The sequence below is a fragment of the Heterodontus francisci genome, chromosome 4 (assembly GCF_036365525.1).
Source record: "Heterodontus francisci isolate sHetFra1 chromosome 4, sHetFra1.hap1, whole genome shotgun sequence".
Classification (NCBI taxonomy): domain Eukaryota; kingdom Metazoa; phylum Chordata; class Chondrichthyes; order Heterodontiformes; family Heterodontidae; genus Heterodontus; species Heterodontus francisci.
The window spans coordinates 134,438,557-134,462,449 of NC_090374.1; the positions used below are offsets into that span (position 1 = coordinate 134,438,557).

The 23,893-nt window shown below is 40.1% G+C and overlaps 1 protein-coding gene across 3 annotated transcripts in view; it reads left to right on the top strand.

Moving 5' to 3' along the window:
* The first annotated feature begins 2,138 nt into the window (after positions 1 to 2,138).
* The window catches only part of dock8 (dedicator of cytokinesis 8), a 325,410-nt gene continuing 303,655 nt past the window's right edge, over positions 2,139 to 23,893 (top strand). For all 3 annotated transcript variants that reach the window (XM_068030192.1, XM_068030191.1, XM_068030196.1), the window contains exon 1: positions 2,139 to 2,396. Coding sequence is in view for 1 of the 3 variants with exons in the window: in XM_068030191.1 (XP_067886292.1) it covers positions 2,347 to 2,396 (50 nt within the window). In the remaining 2 variants the exon portion in view is untranslated. The remainder of the gene's footprint in view (positions 2,397 to 23,893) is intronic.

The following is a 23,893-nucleotide window of genomic DNA, read 5'->3' on the forward strand; positions in this document are numbered from 1 at the left end:
CTGTGCGAAACGTCATGGAGATCAGTTGATATAAGTTCATTTTTGTTATTAATTCACGGGATGTGGGCATCATTGTAAGGGCAGTATTCAAATCCTAATTGCCCTTGAGAAAGTGGTGAGTGACTTTCTTGAACTGCTGCAATCCATGCAGTGAAGGTACACTCACATTGATGTCAGATAGGGAGTGCCAAGATTTTGACCAAGTGATAGTTAAGGACTTGGAGAGGAACTTGCAGGTGGTGGTGTTCCCATGCACTTGCTGTCCTTATCCTTCTAGGTAGAGGTTGCATGTTTGGAAGGTGCTGTCAAAGGAGGCTTGGCGTGTTGCTGCAGTGCATCTTGTAGATTGCGCACACTGCAGCCATTATACGCTGCTGGTGGAGGGAATAAATGTTTAATATGGTGGATGGGGTTCAGATCAAGTGGGCTACTTTGTCCTGGATGGTATCTGGCTTCTTGAGTGTTGTTGAAGCCACACTCATCCAGGCAAGTGGAAAGTATTCCATCACACTCCTGACTTGTGTCTTACAGATACTAGAAGGACTTTGGGGAGTCAGGAGGTGAGTCACTCGCCAGAGAACATCCAACCACTGACCTTCTCTTGTAGCCACAGCATTTATGTGGCTGGCCCAGTTAAGTTTCTGGTCAATGGTAAATCCCAGGATGTTGATGTTGGGGGTTCAACACAGATAATACCATTGGATTTCAAGGAGATGTGGTTATACTCTCTTTTGTTAGAGATGGTCATTACCTGGTATTTGTGTGATGCTAAAGTTACTTGCCACTTATCAGCCTAAGCCTGAACATTGTCCAGGTCTTGCTGCATGCAGGCATGGACTGCTTCATTATGTAAGGAGTTGTGAATGGAATTGAACACCGTGCAATCATCAGCGAACATCCCTACTTCTGAACTTATTTTGGAAGAAGGTCATTGATGAAGCAGCTAAAAATGGTTGGGCCTAGGACACTACCCTAAGGAATTCCTGCAGCGTTGACCTCAGCCTAATATGCTTGCCCCCAACAAACACAACCATCTTCCTTTGTTTTCCAAAATCTTGAGTTTAATACAGCTGGTGGACAATTTTCTCCAATTCCCATTTACTTCAATTTTACTAGGGCTCCTTGATGCCACACTCAGTCAAATGCCACCTTTATGCAAAGGGGAGTCATCTCCCTCACCTCTGGAATTCAGCTCTTTTGTTCAAGTTTGGACCGAGGCTGTAATGCGGTCTGGAGCTGAGTTGTCCTGGCAGAACCCAAACTGAGCATTAGTGAGCGGGTTATTGGTGACTAAATAGTACTGTCGACGACCCCGCCCATCACTTTGTTGATGATTGAGAGTAGGCTGATGGAACGGTAATTGGCCAGATTGGATTTTTCCTACTTTTTGTGCACAGGACATACCTGGGCAATTTTCCACTTTGTCGGGTAGAAGCTAGTGTTGTAGCTGTACTGGAACAGCTTCGTTCTAAGAACGCCTAGTTCTGGAGCACAAGTCTCCAGTACTTCAGCCGGGATGTTGCTGGAATTGTCTGTGGGCCTGACTCCCAATTTTGGCACAAGACTCTGGATGTCGGTGTGACTGACTGGGCAGGGTGTGCCTTTGTCATAAGCAAGCTGGCAGCTTTCATTAAACTATCCACACACTAGGAAGCAGAAAAGTAAGCGTTTTTTAAAATTTAATACAATACTTTATCGTTTTAATAAATTTCTTGTGCGCATCCCATACTAATTCAAGCCCAATCGAATCGGAGTTTGACTGTTCATGTTTAATACATGCATATTTATTATCTGTACAGGCACGGAGCTAGTCTGAATATATCCATTATATTGAATATATATTATATTGAATATATCCTCTATTGTAAATGTTAGTAATAGGTACGTTTCGCCATTATTACGAATACAAATGCATTACGTTTTCATCCCCATCAAAAACTGTAATTTTATCTCTTTTTTTAAACGCAGTTTCCACTTAAACGTAAATTGATGACAAGTTTCCCAGACTGGAGCTCCAGCAACTATCAGTTTATTACCGGCTATCGAAGCACACATACTGTTAATATCAGCCTGTGTGTGAAACTCTCTGAAAGTGCCAGGAAGCAAATTTGAATATCACCAAACAGAATGTGAATGAATATATTCCCTGTGAAGTGAGTCGACCTTTAATCTCGACCTGCTGGTTTGGCCAATACAGAAGGAAGTCCCCGCATATGTAATTGGCTCTCGGGTTGGAGAGAAAGGTGAAAATGCGGAAGTTTCCACCCCGCTTTGGTATTTTGATTATTAGATCGCAACTTTAACATCTTTTCTCGACGGCATTCCCTGGATATAAACACAGGATCTATGGCCACTTTAAATTCAGAGCGGAGAGCTTTTGCTCAGAAAATCAACAGGTGAGATACTGTTTATGTGAGTTATTCCTGTCTAACAATGAATTTGCTTTCTTTTCTGACGAAGTTGGTAAAGACAACGTCCCTGTGGAAATGCAGAACTATTTGCTGAAAGGCAGGATGGCACACGCAAACACCAGCGACTTTTATGCTGCAGTTGTGTTTGCACTGTGTGTTGCTGTTTTTATCTTATCCTGTAACAGAGGTTATTTTTCCCTATATAAATATACCACGGTTTCATTTTTTAAAAGAAAAAACATGCTTTCAAAGCCCATTCTTAATGTGGAGAAGTTGTTAGAAACCATGTGAGCTCAATGATAGTCATGTGTTTCAACTAATTAGTTTGTACTTAACTAATAATACTTTCCATCACTCGAAGCACAGACTATTGATTCAACAACGAGTCCACAGTTGTCAACATTAGAAAATGGTAGGGGGTGAAATACGTTAAATAACGAGTGACACAGACACTCAACTTAATTAAATGAATGGAGCCCTGATTATTTTTAAGATAGAAATAAATCTACACGAGTTTTTTTTAATAGGGAATGATTGACACTTTATGCAGGTCTGAGTGTTCATGGAGTTAGAGTGCAGCTTGGCTCAGTTGGTAGTGTCCTTGCTTCAGAGTTAAAAGTTTCTGAGTTCAGTCTCACTACTGACCTCAGCACAGTAAGTTGAGACTTCAGTGCAGTATTGAGGAAGTGCTGCATTATCAGAGTTTTCCCTAACTTGGACAAGGCATTGAACAAAAGGTTGTCTGCCTTATCAACTGGAGTACAAGATCCCAAGACCAAGTAGAACAAAGATTTTTTTTTTCACTTTAACTCCACCAAAAATAAATTATCTGGCCATTAATTGCCATTTGTATGTGCAAATTGTTATTGTGTTTGCCTATGTGGAAGTCAAGTGCTTTGAGATATCCTGAGAATGTGATAAGGTAGTGTGTATATATATTTTTTTGCTTATCAGTAATATAATTTGCCTCTAAACACTCATGGTCTCATTGGTGTGAGACTTGGTGTATAAATTTGTGATGAAGCGAGCCTTGGTACATTCAGTACTGCAGTATGAACCAGTGAAAGTCTACGGTTTTCAAAATAGAAGTGTGGTTCAGTCGTGACCGTTTATTTCACAACATTTCCTTAGAATCAGCCAACTAAATCTAATAAAATGGTGAGATACTTCACAATCAGACTTCTGCTTGTGTGTTACTAATAACACTTTGTGGACAGATTCAGTGGCATGAAGCAACCTTGAGAATTTAATTGCCCTTGCTGAACACTGAAGTAGTAACAATTGATATCATACTGTTCAGCTGTCTGGGATTTGTTTTCGATGCTCACTTCCCTTTGGTTGAACCATATAATGTCATAATTCTCATCTACAGTGCATTTAGTTTGCCATTGAAGTGTTGGAATCGGAGTCAGCCTTGTGATTATTGCATGATACCATGTATGGTTAGGGTGGAGATAGCAGAAGCTCTGACAACAATGATTCAATCCTTCTTTAGATATACAAGTACTGCCAGAGGACTGCAAATGTTACAACCCTGTTCAAAAAAAAAAGGGAGAGGGACAAACCTGGTAACTACAGGCTAATCAGTTCAAGTTCAGTAGTGGGAAGACTGAGACTATTGTCAAGGGCAAAATTAGTTCTCACTTGGAGAAACATCGGTTAATAAAACTACCAGTATGGATTTTTTTTTTAAAGACGAATTATGTCTGACTAACCTGACTGAGTTCTTTGAAATAACAGAGTTTATGAATGTGGTGCAGTAGATGTGTATTTGTAGACTTTCAAAAGGCATTTGATAAAGTACTACATAAATTATTCTGAAAATAGAAGCACATGGTATTAAAGCGGCTGTAGTAACTTGAGAACAATGTTGGCTAATGGGTTGGAGGTAGAGAATAGTGATGAACAGTTGTTTTTCTGACTGGAGAGAAGTATGCAGCCTGATACCCCAGGGGTGAATATTAGAACTATTGCTTTTCTTGTTGCACTATGTAATTTACAGCACAGAAATAAATCCAAACTGATCTTAAACTGCAAAAGAGCCTCCTCTTGCTCCTCTTCATCTTATCCCATCAATCTATCCTTCTATTCCTTTCTCCCTCATGAGTTTATCTAGCTTCCCCTTAAATGTAACTATACTTGTTGTCCCAACTGTTCCTTGTGGTAGCGAGTTCCTCATTCTGTCGGTAAAGAAGTTTCTTCTGAATTCCCCATTGGATTTATAGGTGACTCTCTTATATTTATGACCCCTAGTTACGGTCTTGCAAGCAGAAACATTTTTATGTTTCCCCTATCAAACCCTTTCATAAATTTTAGAGGCCTCCAACAGGTGACCCCTCATTCTTTTTTCCTAGAGATAAGTGCCCAAGCCCGATCTTTCATGATGGATGTAACTTTTCAGTTCTGATATCATGCTAAGTTTTTTTTTTTGCACCTTTTGCAGTGCCTCTATATCCTTTTTTTATAATATGGAGACCTGAACTCCAAGTGTGGTTGAACCAAGGTTCTAGTATAACATAACTCCTTCTGCTTTTAAATTCTATCCCTCTAGAAATGGACATGAATGCTTTTTTTTCAAATGACCTCATAACCTGTGTCACTACTTTTAGTGATTTGTATACCTGTATATCTATCCCTGTGATCCTTTACTCCATTTGGACACTTTTATGACACTTAATTTCCAAGGAGTATGTGGCTTCCCTACCAACATGCACTACCTCACTTATATGAAGTTCATTTGTCAGTTACATGCCCATTCTGCAAATTTATTTGTCTTCCTATATTTTGTCACAGACCTCCCCTGTATTAACAATACCCCCAATTTGGTGGCAAATACAAATTTTGAAATTGTACTTCCAGTTCCAGAGTCCAAATTGTTTTGTAGCCAGTTTTCTATCCAAACTGAGACTCTCTCCTGTGTTCTAGATTCCCCAGCTAGGGGAAGCTACCTCTCAGTGTCTACCCTGTCAAGCCCCTTCAGAATCTTGTAAATATCAATGAGATCACCTCTCATTCTTCTGAAGTCCAGAGAGTATAGGCCCAATTTACATAGCCTCTCATTCCATAAACCAATCTAGTGAACTTTCACTGTACCACCTCCAATGCAAGTATTTCTTTCCTTTTGAAATGTAAACTGTTATGACCAGGTGCGAAAGGTGTCTAGGGGTCTGTTACTATCTTCACCTGGTCTTATTGTAACAGGGTTTAATTTTAAACAGTGTTTTGAGCTCCCCTTTTGTGAATCCTTGTTCACAGCTTTCTAATTATAAGGCAAGCAAACCAACACCAGGTTTTCTCAAGTTTAAAGGAGGAAAGTGCAATTTATTAAAACTTAGACTTCTATCCGTAGGCAACCGTATTAGAGTTTGACACATCCATGCTAGCCTGCACACATGATATACGCATGCAAATAGGGACAGAAAAGAGGAGAGGAAAATATAGTAGAGGTTTGAGGCAATATCAAGAAGAATTTCTTGTTTTACTGTGTTTCGAGCTCACTTGATTGTAGGTAGTCTTGCTGTTTGGAGCCCAGTGTTTGTTCTTAAACCTTATTTACGTAGGAGACCTTTTTTTCTCTGTTTGAGGTTCACATGTTTTCACAAGATTCAGTTCTGTGGGAAAGAGATGGAGGCAGGCAGAACTGGAGAGGAGGTTCTGTTGCAACCAGGAACACATGGCTTTCTCAGTTCAAATCCTCTGTTGGAAGCTCAAATTTGGACATATGACCAAAACTGGTCTGACCACTTGTGTGTGTTGGGGAAGCAACGTGTGGGTCCCCATTATTCCAACACTCTTGGTTACTATGCAAATATCTTTCCAGTCCGGGTCTTGCAATTTTAAGTTTTAATATTCATGTGGAGAAATCATGTGTGCCTCAGTCTTGGCAGGTGGGGGATTTGCCTGACAAAACCAAAACTGCATGCAGTATTCCAGGTATGGTCTCACCAAAGCTCTGTGGAATTGCTGCAAAATTTGTTTGTTCTTGTACTGCAATCCATTTGCAATAAAAAGCCAATGTGCAAATTGCCTTCCTCATTGTTTGTTGTACTTGCATAATTACTTTCTGTATTCCTTGTATAAGTACACCCAAATCTCTCTGAACATAAACATTTAGAAGTTTCACACCTTTTAACAAATGTGAATAACCTTATATTTGCCATCTTGTCACCCACTCGCTTAGCCTGTCTGTATCTCTTTGCAGTCTCTTTATGCCCTCCTCACAGTTTACTTTTCACCTCGCTTTGTATCGCAAACTTGAATACATTACTCTCAGTCTCTTTGTCGAAGTGATTAATAAAGATTGTAAATATGAGGCCCCAGCACTGATCTTTGTGGTACTCCACTAGTCACAGCCTGCCAACTTGAAAATGTCCATTTATCCTTTCTGCTTGTCCATTAACAAATCCTCCATCTATGCTACTACCCCAATTCATTGAGCCCTTACCTTGCCTATTAACCTCTTGTATGGCATCTTATTGCATGCCTTTTGGAAATCAAGTATGCTACAACCACTGGTTCCCCTTTATCTACTGTACTAGTTGCAACCTCAAAAAACTCTAATAAATTTGTCAAACATGCTTTCCCTTTCATAAAACCATGTTTGTTCTGTTTGATCATATGATTTTCTAGGTGTATTGTTAAGGCTTGCTTAATAGATTCCAGGATTTTCTCAATGACTCAGGCTAACTGGCCTGTACTTCCCTGTTTTCTCTCTCCCTGCTTTCTTCTTTCTTGAATAGCAGTGTTACATTTGACAACTTCCCATCTGCTGGGACTTTTCTCGAATCTAGGGAATTTTGGAAAATCATAACCAGTTCATCCACTATCTCTGCAGCTACCACTTTTTTAGAACACGGATATAGGCCATCAGGTCGTGGAGTTTTCTCAGCTTTTATTTTAAGAAAGTGTTTGGAATGCTTGGCCCTGTTGGATAGCCTTGTTTTAGCATTCAATGCTCCTATCATGCTAAACCTTTACAAATTACTGGTTCGACCTTAGCTGGATTGTGTACAATCTTGAACACCATATGTTAGGAAGGATGTCAAGGCCTTGGTAGGATACAAAGGAATCACACAATAGTTAGTGCAGAAAGAGGCCATTCGTGCCTGCACTTTCTCTCTGAAAGAGCAATTCCCTCAGTTCCATTCCCCTGCCTTCTCCCCATAACCTGCACATTCTTTTCATCTAACTGTCTAATTCTCTTTTGAATGCTTCAATTGAACCTGCCTCCACCACATTCTCAGGCAATGCATTCCAGACCTGGACCATTTGCTGCGTGAAAAGGTTTTTCCTCATATCACTTTTGCTTCTCTTACCAAGTACTTTAAATCTATGCCCTCTTGTTGATCCTTTTCATAGCTGGGAACAGTTTCTTTCTACCTGCTCTGTCCAGACCCCTCATGATTTTGAATATCTATAAAATCTTTCTCAGCCTTCCCTTCTCCAAGGAAAACAGTCCTAACTTCTCCAATCTATCTTCATAACTGAAATTCCTCATCCCTGGAACCATTCTTGTGAATCTCTTCTGTACTCTCTCTCCAATGACCTCCCATCTTTCCTCTAATGTGGCGCCCAGAACTCGATGCAATACTCCAGCTGAGGCTGAACTAGTGTCTTATACAAGTTCAACATAATTTCCTTGCTTTTGTACTCTATGCCCTGATTAATAAAGCCCAGGGATACTGTATGCTTTATTAACCACTCTCAACCTGTCCTGCCACCTTCAATGACTTATGCATATATACACCTTCCTTCTGCTCCTGCAACCCTTTTAGAATTGTTCCTTTATTTTACATTGTCTATCCATGTTGTTCCTACCAAAATGAATCACTTCATATTTCTCTGCATTGAATTTCATCTGCCACCTGTCTGCCCATTCCACCAACTTGCCTATGTCCTTTTGAAGTTCTACACCATTCTCCTCACAGTTCACAATACTTCCAAGTTTGGTATCATCTGCAAACTTTGACTGTGCCCTGTACACCAAGGTCTAGGTCATTAATATATATCAGGAAAAGCAAGGGTCCCAACACTGACCACTGGGGAACTCCACTACGAAACCTTCTTCCAGCCCGAGAAATATCCATTAACCACTATTCTTTTGTGTCCTGTCACTCAGCCAATTCTGTATCCATGTTGCTACCATCCTTTTTATTCCATGAGCTACAAGTTTGCTCACAGGTCTGTTGTGTGGCACTGTATCAAATGCCTTTTAAAAGTCTATGTATACCTCATCAACCCTCTCTGTTATCTCCTCAAAAAACTCCAAGTTAGTTAAACATGATTTTCCCTTAATAAATCCATGCTGACATTCTTTAACTTGCATTTGTCCATGTGACTATTGAATGTGTCCTGAATTATTTTTTTCTAGATCTTTTCCCACCACCTAAGTTTAAACCGACTGGCCTGTAGTTGCTGGGCTTATCTTTACACCCTGTTTTGAACAAGGATATAATGTTTGCAATTCTCCAGTCCTCTGGCACCACCTCTGAGTCTCAAGAAGACTGAAAAATCATGGCCAGTGCCTCTGATTTCCATCCTCACTTCCCTCCGTATCCTTGGATATATTTTATCTGGTCCTGGTGTTTTATCCACTTCAAGTACAGACAGCCAATCTATTAGATCCTCTTAATCAATTTTAAACCCCTCTAGTTTCTGAATTACTTTTCAACATTGCCTGGGTTGCATCATCTTCCTTGGTAAAGACAGCTGCTAAGTATTCATTAATATCTCAGCTATGCTGTCTGCCTCCATGTGTAAATCCCCTTTCTCGTCCCTAATTGGTCCCACTCCTTTTTTACCACCCTGTAACTATTTATTTATTCTCGCTCTTGCTCTCTTTTCATGGGATGAGGAATTTCATTTATGCAGAGTGACAAGCTGGGATTGCTCATTATTTATTCTTTTAAAGCAGAGCAGGTTGAAAACAAGACTAATAGATGTACTCAAAATTATGAGGAGTTTCGATAGAACAAGTAAGGAGAATGTCTCATGGCAAGTGTCAGTATCCAGAGGTCACAGATTTAAAATAATTAGCAAAAATGGCAAAGGGGAAATGAACAGAATTTTTTTCCCCCACTCATTGTGAAGATCTGGAATGCACTACCTGAAAAGGTGATGGAATCAGCTTCCATAGAAACTTTCAAAAGGTAATTGGACATGCATTTGAAGAGGACTAATTTGCAGGGTTATGGGAAAATCTAGAATGTGGGACTTAATTGGACTGCTTTTTCAAAGAACCGGCACAGGTACGAAGGGCTGAATGGCCTCCTTCTGTGCTGTAAGTTTCCATGATTCTATATGCAACTTGATCTTTGATACTGGGGTGTCGTTTCTTTGCACTTTATTGCTTCTGTATATTTTTCCCCATTTTTAAGACACTCCAAGTTTTCCTCTTGGACTAAACTTTTGGTCAACGTGCTAATCTCTCAAGTGGATTGTTGCCAGACTTTGATAACTCTCCTGTGGAGTGCCCTGGGATGTTTTACTGTATTAAAGGTATTCATATAAATCCAAGTTGTCGTTCACAAACTGAACTGATCACCACAATCCCCACAGAAAGGATGTCCAAGATTTTGTTTTCATGGGCCAAATAGATACATGCCATAAATCGTTGGTGCTTGGGGCACACCTAAGGTTTGAATCAATGTTGCCATCAATTTTCATAGCTCAATTTAATACAAACAGATCTTCAACTCCAATGAGACATCCTCCACCCCCAAATAATTCAAACAGAAGTAGTACAAGCACAGACGTAAATGGGATTTAAACATCAAATGTAGCCCTAGAGCTGTAAATTGAACTGCTGTTCTACAAATGTGTGCACCACATTTCAGTAAGGAATTTGAGATTGCAGTTGAAACAAATAAGTGGGGTTAGACAGCATAATCACATGAATTGCATTGCCCTCAGATGTGTAAGGTCACCAAAACAGTATTGGAAAATATGATAACCTTAAATATTTTGTCAAATCTTAAACTAAGCTTCATTTTGGGAGTGGATCATAAAATGTAGTTCACTAATTGAAAAAAAAAACTGGGAATGATTTGAGAGCTTTGAGACCATAGTGAATCTTGAATAGTATTGAGCCTTTAATATTTGAACTGATCTGGCAAGGATTATTAACATGTCTATCTCATAGTTTCCATCTGCTGACAAAAAGTACTGATTAGATTAAATCATTATTTTCCTCAAACCACATCATTGCTGGCACAGTATTTAGAGGCATGTTGGTTCTAATTGAAGCGTCAAACTGTAGGGAAATCTTCAAAGGCTGACTATTTCAGGTGTGCCGGGGGAAAAAATGAGCTAGTAACAGTTTGAGGTATCAAGTGTCCAATTCATCAAGGCATCTACAGATAATCAAGATTTATAGAAAATCCATGACCATTCTAAGTTTTATATATTAACACTCAGAAAATCTTTAGCTTATCCAAAAGGGTTTCTCAAAGGGTTTGATGTAAAGCATTTGATTGGATTTAGCTGTTTATTAGGTGTGGGTATCAAGGGATGTGGATAAAAGATGGGTAAATAGAATTGGCGTACAGATCAGCCATGATTTAACTGGTAGAACATGCTTGAGGAGCTGAATGGCCTACTCCTGTTGATAGTTATCTTTTATAACTAACAAGATTTTCTGAATCGATGGCATCACGCATTTTAGAGAGACTAGCACTCCACTCACATATTTGATTTAAAAATAACATGTAGGCATGCTGCACGGCATCCTCTGTCTGTGCCTTAAAAGGATCAGAGAGGAAGAGGTGACCAACACACAGTGCTTAACTCACCTCAACAGTATTTTATTTCTAGCAGCTGTCGACCATTGAAGGAGGAAGCAAGTTACACAGAGGACGTTTAAATGTTATTTGTACTTTATTTATTTAAATAAATTAAATTTGCACTTTACAGCCACCCCTGTCTGTGATTTGGTCACAAATACACCTTGAGTGCTACTGGGACAAAGGCCAGTGTAACAGGGCTCCCTCATCGTTATGCACCAGAAATTAACATTGTGCTATGACGAGGGAAACCAAGGCTGCATTGTGCAGTCCAAATTAGTTACGATGGTGCACTGCTAAGTCAATTGCAAGGAAATAGTGAATGTACAAGGGTATTTCCATGTGTGTGCACGCATGCATGCATTTGTAAAGAAGTATATATGTGCATATACAGCTACAAATACTTTAGTGCACGTTGGCCAGAAATAGAAAAATTTGGGGACAGAATATAAGGTAATTCCAGGCTCATGAATAAGATTACAGTCACTGAAATTAGTCTTTCCTTCCACCACCCCCCCCCACCCCCACACCCATCCCTTGTACTAGATAATTTTGACAACATTCCCAGTGATTGACAAAGTCTGTGACCCAAGAAAATTATAAATGCTAATCAGAAACATCATGAAGGGGAGAAGGAAGTGGGACAACAAGTGAGATGAAATAAAGGGGGGAGAGAGATGGCAATGATGGGGAAAAATACATGGCTAATTATGAGTGCACTATCACGAGTGATGAGTGCATCTGAAAGAATCTTTCATTCCATCTGGCAGAATTCCATTCAAATCCAGGTCCAAGCCGTGAAAAAGTAAGTCAGCATACTATCCTATCACCCAATCCTACAGATGTCTTGACATCTTTACAAGGTACTGGCAACTCGAGATCTGAATTGGACTAAATTCAAGTCTTAATGAATTCATCTGGATGTCTGTTTTGGATTATATTAATATTTCTACAGATATCTAATCACAAAGGCTTTTAGTGAGTAACCAGCCACTGGAGGGAAGAAAAATAATTCTAGCCCTATACAATCCCATATAAGACAGGAAACAGTTCCTTCACTGTCGCAGGATTAAAATCCTGGAACTCCCTTCCTAACAACACTGTGGGTGTACCTGGACTGCAGCTGTTCAAGAAGGCAGCTCACCACTACCACCTTCACAAGGGCACTTAGGGATGGGCAACAAATGTTCTCTTGCCAGTGATGGCTGCATCCCATGAAACAGATTAATTATTTTTTCAAGTACTGGATACTGGAAATTGTACTTATCCTTGAATGCAGAGTGTTTGGAGTTTGCTGGGTACACTGCTCATCTGATCTAGGAATTTTTTTTTGATTAGATTAGATTAGAGATACAGCACTGAAACAGGCCCTTCGGCCCACCGAGTCTGTGCCGAACATCAACCACCCACTCATACTAATCCTACACTAAATCCCATATTCCTACCAAACATCCCCACCTGTTCCTATATTTCCCTACCACCGACCTATACTAGAGACAATTTATAATGGCCAATTTACCTATCAACCTGCAAGTCTTTTGGCTTGTGGGAGGAAACCGGAGCACCCGGAGAAAACCCACGCAGACACAGGGAGAACTTGCAAACTCCACACAGGCAGTACCCGGAATCGAACCTGAGTCACTGGAGCTGTGAGGCTGCGGTGCTAACCACTGCGCCACTGTGCCGCCCTTGATGATTATGATTATGATTCTGCTTTGAAGTAAGAGCCATGGGGGTGAATGTACAGGTAAGCTTTTAATTTAATTGAAATCAAACATCACAGGCAGGCAGGTAGGTGATTGGTTTGGGAAGAAGCTACCTGTTTGGTGAGTATCTGGTAAGTGATTAAGGTCTGTTCTAATCCTAACGTTTAAAATAGTAAAGGAACTAGTGGTAAGCTTAATAAAATATATATTTAAAAAAGGAAATTAAAATAAATAATTGAATAAAATAGTTAAGTAGTTAATTAAAACACATTAAGGATGGCAGGACAGGTGATGTGCCATGGCTACAGCATGTGGGAGCTCCTGGATGCCAGTGTAAACCAGGGCAAACACTTCTACAGTAAGTGTTTGCGGCTCGAAGAACTTTGGCTCAGCGTCGTTGAACTGGAGTCCGAGCAGCAGACATTGACACATCAGGGAGGGGGAAAGTTACCTGGACATTTTGTACCAGAAGGTGGTCACACCCTTTAGAATATGGTCTTCTGATTTGGTCAAGGACAGGAGAGTGTGACTGCAGTTGAGGCAGGTAAGGAGACCCACAGGAGCCTCAACCTTGGCAATTGTCCAACAGGTTTAAGGTTCTTTCAGCTTGTTTGGATGAGAGTGGGAGCTGCAGGGTGGTTGAGCAACCTGACCATGACACCATGGTACAAGAAGCCATTCAAGTGGAGGGAGAAAAAAGGAATGTAGTGGTAGTAAGGGACAGTATAGTTAAGGTGATTGATGCTGTTCTCTGCAGCAAACAGCGAGAGTCCAGATGGCTGTGTTAGCTGCCCGGTGCCAGAGTTTGGGTCATCTGCTCAGGGCTGGAGAAGAACCTATAGTGGGAGGGGAAGGATCCAGTCGTCGTGGTCCATGTAGGTACAATGACATAGGCAGGACAAGGAAAGAGGTTTTGCATAGTCAATATGGGGAACTAGGCACCAAATTGAGAAGCAGAACTACAAAGGTGGTAATCTCTGGATTATTACCTGAGACATGTGAAAATTGGCATAGGGCAAATAAGATTTAGAGAATCTAATGCGTAGATCAAAGACTGGTGTGGTAGAAGTGGATTCTGGTTCGTGGGACACTGGCACCAGTACTGGGCAAAGTGCTAACTGTACCGTTGGGGCGTGCTACACCTGAACCGTGCTAGGGTCAGTGTTCCGGTGAGCTGCATAACTGGAGAAGTAGAGAGCGTTGTAAACTGAATAGTAAGGGTAAGGGATCAAATTTGGGAAGATATGATAAATCAAGGAGTAGAGAAAGGTATTTAATGTGGAAAATGATAGACTGTGACAGGAAGGGACAAATCTAATAGTAAATCAACAGATAAGGCTAGATGTTAGAAAAATAATAAAATCAAAACGAAAGGCTCTGCTTCTGAATGCACATAGCATTCAAAACAAAACAGATGAACTGAGGGTGTAAATAGAAATAAATAAGTATGATCTGATAGCCATTACAGAGACATGGCTGCAGGACAACATAGATTGGGACCTGAATATTGAAGGATATATGGCTTTTCGGAAGGACAGGAAGATAGGAAAAGGTGGATGGGTAGCTCTGTTAATTAATAATGGTATTAGCACAATAGAGAGGGATGACCCAAGTTCAGGAGACCAGGATGTAGAAGCAGTTTGGGTAGAGAGGAGAAATCCTAAAGGCAAGAAGTCACTTGTGGGAGTGGTGTATAGGCTACCTAACATTAACCACACTGCAGGATGGGGTATAAAGGAAGAAATAACGGCAGCTTGTTAGAAAGGTACAGTAATAATTGAGGATTTTCACCTACATATAGACTGGAAAAATCAGATGGGCAGAAGTAGCCTAGATGAGGAGTACATAGAATGTTTTTGGGATAATTTCTTGGAACAATATGTTCTAGAGCCAGGCTATACTCGACCTGGTATTGTGCAAAGAGATAGGATTAATTAATGACCTTGTAGTTTAGGTGCCCCTAGATAGCAGCGATCATAATATGATTGAATTTTACATTCAGTTTGAGGGAGAGAAGAGTGGGTCCAAGACTAGTATTTTAAACTTAAATAAGAGCAATTATGAGGGCATGAAAGCACAACTAGCTAAAGTGAACTGGCAAATCAGGTTAAGGGATAGGTCAATAGAGATGTAGTGGCAGACATTTAAAGGGATATTTCAGAATAGATACATTTCAAAGAGAGAAAAATTCCAAGGGTGGGACCCGCCATCCGTGATTAACTAAAACAGTATCAAACATAAAGAAAAATCCTATAATTACGCAAAGATGGGAGGCAGGTCAGAAGATTGGACAAAATATAAAAAACAGCAAAGATTGACTAAAAGGAAGGTAAAATTAGAATATGAGAGAAAACTAGCTAGAACTATAAAGACAGATAGTAAGAGTTTCTATACATAGTTAAAAATGAAAAGAGTAAACAACGTGAACGTTGGTCCAATAGAAAGTGAGTCTGGGGAATTAATAATGGATAATGAGATGGCAGATGAATTGAACAGAAATTTTGGATCGGTCTTCACTATTGAGGATACAAGTAACATCCCAGTGTTAGCTGTACGTCAGGAAATGGATGGGAGGGAGGAACTCAAGAAAATTACAATCACTAGGGGAGTGGTACTGAACAAATTGTTGGAGCTGTGGGCTGACAAGTCCCCAGGTCCTGATGGACTTCATCCTAGGGTGTCAAAAGAAGTGGCGAATGAAATAGTTGATGCTGTAGTTTTAATTTTCCAAAATTCCCTAGATTCTCTGAAGTTTCTGTTAGATTGAAAAATAGCCAATGTAACTCCTTTTATTCAAAAAAGGATGAAAACAAAGCAGGAATCTACAGGCTAGTTGACGTAACATCTGTCTTGGGAAAAGTGTTATAAGCTATTAAAGATGTTATAGCAGGGTACTTAGAAAAAATCAAGGTAATCCGGCAGAGTCAACATGGTTTTGTGAAAGGGAAATCCTGTTTAACCAATTTATTGGAGTTCTTTGAGGGAGTTGCATGTGCTGTGGATAAAAGGGAACTGGTGGATGCATTGTACTTGGATTTCCAGGAGGCATTTGATAAGGTGCTACATCAAAGGTTATTGTAGAAAATAAATGCTCATGATGTAGGGCTAACATATTGCCATGATAGAAGACTGGCTAGCTAACAGGAAACCGAGTAGGCATAAATGGGTAATTTTTTGGTTGACAAGATGCAATGAGTGGTGTGCCACAGGGATCGATGTTGGGGCCTTAACTTTTTACAATTTATATAAATTACTTGGATGAATAGTATGGTTGCTAAATTTGCTGATCTACAAAAGATAGGTAGGAAAGTAACTTGTGAAGAAGACATAAGGGTGCTACAAAGTGGGCAAAGATTGGGCCAGTGTGGTATGATGTCCACTTTGGCTGGAAGAATTTAAAAAAAAAAAAGCATTTTATCTACATGGTGAAAGATTGCAGAGCTCTCAGATGATTCAGGGATCTGGGTGTCCTAGTGCATAAATCGCAAATGGTTAGTATGCAGGTACCGCACGTAATTAGGAAAGCTAATAGAATGTCGTCATTTATCGTGAGGGGAATTGAATACAAAAGTAGGGAGGTTATGCTCCAGCTGTACAGAGCATTGGTGAGATCACATCTGTAGTACTGTGTACAGAATTGGTCTTATTTAAGGAAGGATATAAATGTGTTGGAGGCAGTACCAAGATGATTTACGAGACTAATATCTGGAATGGGGGGGGTGGGGGAGTCTTGCGAGGAAAGATTGGACGGGCTAGGCTTGTATCTGCTGGAATTTAGAAGAGCAAGAGGTGACCTGATTGAAACATAAGAGTCTGAGGGGTCTTGACTGGGTGGATGTGGAAAGGATGTTTCCCCTTGTGGGAGAATCTGGAACTAGGGGTCGCTGTTTAAAAATAAGTCATTTAAGACCGAGATGAGGAGAAATGTTTTCTGAGGATCGTGAGTCTTTGGAATTCTCTTCCTCGACAGGTGATGGAAGCAGAGTCTTTGAATATTTTTAAGGCAGGGGTAGATAGATTCTTGATGAGCAAGGGGGTGGAAGGTTATCGGGGGTAGATGGAAATGTGGAGTAAACAGTTCAGCCATGAACTTATTGAATGGCGGAGCAGGCTTGAGGGGCCGAGTGGCCTAATCCTCCTAATTAGTATGTTCGTAAATCAAATGGGCTGCTGAGGCTGTGAGCGATCTGACTGAATCTGAGACAATGGCTTGGGAAGGGAATAGAGTCACTGGTGAAAATATGGAAATGTTGCCAGAGCTGAAGATAATTGCTCCTGTCACAGCAGTGTTTAACTGGTGGAAATTGTGGCTGTTCCAAGACTGGATGTTAAACAAGCATGGAGGTTGTGTAGGATCAAGAGAGAGCTGAGTGTCAACAATGTGGGAGCTGGCCCTATATGTGTAAATGATGTCTCACCAGGGTGGTGTATAGATGAAGAGGAGAAGGGGGCCAAGGATATTTCCCTTGGAGACATCAGAGGTGATGGTGTTGATGAGAGGCTTTTGCTGGAGATGCTCTTATTATGACAGGATAAATAAGAATAGAACTATAAACGATTTGGCTATGAAGCTCTGTGTCTTTCTTGTGGGATTCTGTCAAATGTCCTTGGGACAGGTTTGTCGAGCTTTTCACTGTCCACTTTGTTTCATTTGGGTCAGCTGTAGCTCAGTTGGTTGCACTCTTGCTTCTGAGTCGCTAGGTTCCAGTTCAAGTCCAACTCTGGGGCTTGAGCACAAAAATCAAGGCTGACACTCCAGTGCGGTACTGAGGGAGTTTTACACCATTGGAAGTGCCATCTTTTGGATGAGTCACTAAATAGATTCCCCATCTGCCTGCTTGGGGTTATGTAAAAGGTCCCATGGCACTCTTTTTTTTTTTTTTGAACAGGAGCAGGGGAGTTATCCCTGGTGTCTTGGCCAATATTTATCCTTCAATCAACATCACAAAAGCAGATTATCTGATTATCACATTGTTTCTGGGAGTTTGCTGTGTGCAAATTGGCCGCCACATTTCCTACATTACAATAGCGACTACACTTCAAATACTTCATTAGCTATGAAGCGCTTTGAGAAATCTAGTGGTCATGAAAGTGCCATATAAATGCAAATCTCTTGTTTCCTTGATATCAAGGAGATTGGTCAGACAGGATTTTCCATTTCTGAATCCAAATTGATTGCTGTTTACTAGATTGTTACGCTTGATTGATTCCATTATTTTACATTGAATGGAAGTAAGACTGAGATCTTTAGTTAACTGTCTTTATTTTGTTTTCAGAATATGGAAATCATTTTGGCCTGTTTCCAATCTATTGGCACCTCACCAGTAACTAAATCTTCTTTGGTACAGCACCACTGCTGCATTGTTGCAAATTCCAAATTTGTAGGCTTTGTAACATGTTGTCTCATTCTCAGTAACCATTTTGTTGAAGCAATGATTTCCCAGCTTCATGTCTGTCCTGCAGCTTATTTGGTTTGGACTTGGCAAAAGCTGGCTGCCCTCCCTTTGCTGACTTTCTGTTAATATAAACCAACCTTTTATTTAACTTGGAGGGTACTATTATTTACGCCAACTTGACTTTTGTAAGTAATGCCAAAGATGGCATAATCCCATTGAAAGAGGATGGGTCTTATTAAATGCCAAAGAAAAATGTTTGTGTTTTTATTATTTTCTTGAGCTATGCTTTCTTACTGATTGGTTTCTTATTGTTTCAAATACTGGCTATCTCAACAACAAGGAATGAATACTTGTTTCACATTGTGTATCTGAAGCTGAAGTTTGATCCTGATTGTACAGGCTAGTTTGCTGACTGACTGGGATGGAAGCACTGATTCATCTTCCCTGCCCAACATGCACTTGGGGGTACCTTTATAAATTCACATTTTGGTGTGAAGTTCACCCACCATCAGCATGTATAGGGAATTTGCAGCATAATAAAAATTGTGTGGTGTATGCACATAGTCTGTAAATATATGGACCCGATGGACAAAGTACCCCAATAACCACTCTTACACAGGTGGAATGAGGGATGCTTTTTTTTTCACCGTGTAGAAGGGAACCCTTCTAATTTTAGGTATCCAGTGTAAGCGTCAACATCAAACGGCCACAGACCAAGTACAGCACAGCCAATTGTAAAGTTCTCTGCACTGTAACCGTATGGGCAGAAGACTGGCACCTTTTACCAGTGGAGAGTGGAAGATGCAGTGCCTGCCAAACATTTAGGAGATGAGCCGGCATCACCATGTCCAAATTTTTTTACTCATTGGCAATTGGCAAATTAACCTTCTTATAAAAATGCTATGATGCTTCTAGTAGTCTTCTGGCATGTCCAGGCCAAGACCAAAGCCTCACTTACCTCCTCTACAGACCTGAATGCCAATTTATTTCCATCATCCAGATCAGTGGTGACAACGGTGATGGGAACCTGCCTCACTTATTTGTGATTTCTTGCTCCTTCTATGAGGCAGATGGAACTTGTACCGTTCCCAGGTCACAGCAGAAAGTCAGCTTGCCCATTTTTCTGGGTAGCAACCCAGTGTTTCTAAGGCCTGATGAATTTTTCTGCAATTGGCAGACCTCCACCACTCCATTGGATTCCAGACCCTGGGGAAATTCAGGACCAAAATGAGGGAGTGAACAGATATTCTGTTTTTAATGGTGATATTTGAGAGAAGAATTTTGGCCAAGGCATCAGGAGAAGGCCCTGCCTTTCTTCAGATATTGCCGTGGAATGTTTTTATGTTGCTCTAAACAGAAATCTGGGATCTTGGTTTAAAACCTTATCCAAAAAACAATAAGTTTAATTCTACTCACATTGGCTGCAACAACAGTGTAATTACTGCAGATGCCAGAAAATGGGGCAGAACCACAGGTTGCTCCAGAATTCTGTGTGGATCTTCTGTCTGCCTGCAAAATGACAAAGGGATGTCAAGGGGGATTTCCCTGGTTGCTTCAGGAATTCTAGCCAGTATGTCCAGTGGAACCCACATCTGCTCTTGGGAATAGCTTTCAATCACTTCAAGGAATAGATGATCTTTTTTGCTTCCCTTTTTTTTGAGGCAGAAAAATAATTCACACCTGCTTCAGCTGATAAGGGACCCAGGCTTCTACACTGGAGCAGCAGGGTACCACTGCAATATTCCAGGTCCCCAGTAGATCAGATGCCACTGGTGTATGATTGCAAGCGATGACTGCCCACCCTGGGTATGTAAATGAATGCAAGGATTTAAGGCAGGGTCTGCATTTTTATACACTGGCATATTTTTGGACACACTCAAAGCCTATTCTATTGTATTTCCCTTGGCTTACTAGGCTGATTGGAATATCGGGTCCAGTATTTCTGAAAGTGCCACAATAATGTTATCAGCCCGAGATTATATGTTCAATTTTAGTTGGACTTGAAACCCACAAACTTTTAGACTCTGAGGACACTGAGCCTAGCTGAAAACCACTGTTGATGATTCTTGTAGCTGATGTCGTCACCAATGATGTTGCTCTAAAAGGTACACTCTCAACTGCAACAGAATTCTGCAAATAGGAACTGGGTTCACATTAAGCCTCTGCGTTTTTAGTCATGCCCCTGTCAGAACAAAAATCCAGCAAGGAAAGCTGTTTGATATTTCAATTTGTAACCCCTAGCATGAGAAATAACTTGTGCGTAGAGGAATCTTGATCTAGCAGGAGGGGTTTGTTTGCAGCAAGTAATGTTCATGCTAAAATAGATGTCTACAAAGCTCATTTTAATATGCATTCAGTTAATTTCATTTTGGTTTTATACTTTTACATTAAATGTTCATGTTCTTGACCACTATGTACCCATGTAAACCAAGATGTAAGATTTGACCTGTAGTCCAAAGGGGAACAATGAAGCAGAATTTGTTCAGAAGTTTAGTGATGGAAACAGTTATCTTAACTGTAGAATGTGTGGGTTTGTAGGGATATTTCACTTTTAAGTTGTTTCCTATATGCATCCCAGCTGTTCAGTTCAAAACTAAGTCAGTGACTTTTTTTTTTAATCACTCTGAGCAAGCCCTGAAGTAAATATTTGTAAGAGGGCAAAAATATTACTTAAATTCCAAATCCAAAATTGCACAGCAACTTTTTTCTTCTATAACTAACTCAAGTCAATTTTTTAAAAATTCGTTCATGGGATGTGGGCATCGCTGGCTAAGCCAGCATTTATTGCCCATCCCTAATTGCCCTTGAGAAGGTGATGGTGAGATGCTTTCTTGAACCACTGCAGTCTGTGATTTTAGTTAAATCTACAGTTCCAGGATTTTGACCCCGTTACAATGAAGAAATAGCGATTATAGTTCCAAGTCAGGATGGTATGTGGCTTGGAGGGGAACTTGCAGGTGGTTGTGTTCCCAGGCATTTGCTGCTCTTGTCCTTCTAGTTGGTAGAGGTTGCAGGTTTGGAAGGTGCTGTCTACAGAGCCTGGTGTGTTGCTGCAGTGCATCTTGTAGATGGTACACACTGCTGCCACTGTGCATCGGTGGTGGAGGGAGTGAATGTTTGTGAATGGGGTGCCAATCAAGCTGGCTGCTTTGGCCTGGTTGGTGTTCACTGAATTGGGCATTATTTCTGTTGTATTAAATCACCAACGTACTCTAGAGAGCTTTAATTTCCTCTAGAAGTGCCAATGGTTAAAGTGTTCATGTAAAATTGCTTTGCATACTGGTACAAAGTAATTACTGACCCATATAAAACACAGATTAATGGCAGTGTGATTCATTTTATATAGCACACAGCCGTTTTATATAGAGGCATAAAGCATTGAATGATCAAACTAAGTAAAAACGTATTTGTTTTCATCTGTAGATTTATGCTTGCGGTACATTATCAGATATAATTTAAGTGGAATCAGTCATTGAAGATTAAGTACTATGTTCTATCTTCACCTATGCATTTAATGGGAGTAGTCACTTTAGGTGGTAACTACTGTTAAGCAAATTCCCTTTGACATATGATTCTTCCTCATCCCTTCCCCCAGCCTACAGTGTAGAATTAGCAACTGCAAGAACAGCTTCATGCAACTTTTAAATGTAGGCATGCTTTAAAATGAGCTTATGTTGCAGCTTTACCTTTTTACTATTTTTTTTTTTCTATTTGCAATACTCTTCAACCATCTAAATAGTTTAAAAATATGCCTGTGTTTGAGAGATCCTTTGATTTGGTTCCCATTCCCTGTAAGGAATTGTTATTTTGAGGTTCCTGTGTATTTGGGAGCCCTTCTATGTCTGCAGAGTGAGAAAATAGTTCTATGGGAAAACCTGGAAATCAATATCTATGACTTGTATTGGAAGCTACTCCATGGATTAATGAGCTGGAAAAAGTCAATAATTTCTCTTAGAATCAAAATGGAAGAGGGAGGGGATGATTACTGGAAAAACATCTCCAGTACTGAGAGTCTCCCTTCTGTAGAACTACCTAATTAATACTACCTACCTACCCACAGTTATTTTGAATCGGGACATGGTTAATGGAGACATTCTTTTTAAAGAAAAAAAATGGGGCACCAACTAGTTCCTGATTAATTTAAGTGTAATACTGATATGCCAATGAAAGATTTTAACTTTCATTTTCCCTATTAAACCCAGTTAAATGAGCAAGTTTTATAATGGCTACTTTTTATTACAAAGTCTGTTGAAATGAACCATAATTCTTAACATCCTTTTTAATCATTTAAATAGGGATACTTTTTAAGTTTCACTATGGGTAATCAATGACACTGCTACATGCTTCCTTGTTGAATACCTTTTTCTAGTTTTAGGCCTTTTTGGATGTCCTTTTTTAAATACAGGCTCTTGTTGACTGTAAAACAGGCATTTTCTTGGAGAAAATTTACTCAGAATTGGCACAAGTGCCTATGCTGTTTGGAGACTTCTTTAGACCATCTAGGTGCATGACTCTTGTTCATAAATGAATCTGCTGAGTATTGGCAAAAAATGTGCATACCAACACAATTTACAGTAAAGATTCTTAACCTTTGCCTCAATGCTTCTGAGTGGGTGCACTGCTAAACATTCCACGAAGAAGCCTGTATTTAGAACCCCCCCCCCCACCCTCCATACAGATTTTAGACCACCTCCCTCAAACAAAACCTGGCAAATCAAGCAATTCAATTGAGAATAAAGGATTTGGCTGTCTGAGGGGTATAGAGCCCCATTAAACTGCAGTTGGTTTCCACAGTGTCATATTTTTTTCAGTTTATTGATTCCATAACTCGGTGTTGAACAAATGAGGGCATTTTAATCATTATTTTCTTCCAGTACTCTCTCAAATTCATGTCAAAAGGAAGCTTCATAGTCAAACCATCCGTTTATACACTGATTATGTTAAGGGTAAGTAGATAAAGCTATTTCAAGCAGCCAATGGCCTATCTCCAGTTAAAAGCAGGCTTTTTCACAATAGACAAATGACTAATGGAAATCCCAAATAATGTAATTACTAGGCTGTTGAGAAATTCTTTCTTGACAGCTCAGTAGTCAATGTTGATCAATTATTTATATGTTAGTTGGGCAACAAGTAGAAGGTCCCAGCATCTTGTGGAGATTTACACCATTGAAATGGTGTGGCTACAGCACAAGTGAAACACCAACGAACTTGTGGTGTAAGTAACCTCTGCCATTAATTGAGTCATTTCAAAATATTGACACTTTTAAACTGCTGCACCATTTACCTCACCAAAACAATTGAACAGTCAATTATGGAGTTTGTAACGGGTCTTCTCAATATTGTCTGCTTATTCAATACTGGATGTCAGACAAGCAATCTGATTTAGAGACAGAGTATTAAAATGTATAATAAAAACAAGAAATGCTGGAGATACTCAGCAGGTCTGGCAGCATCTGTGGAAAGAGAAGCAGAGTTAACGTTTCGGGTCAGTGACTCTTTGGGAGGGTATGGGAGTGGGAAGAGAAGCCATTCCAAGTGATACTCTGGTTACAACTGGATAGATAAGAATAGAACCAGGCAAAGAGTCCCACCCAGCTGCA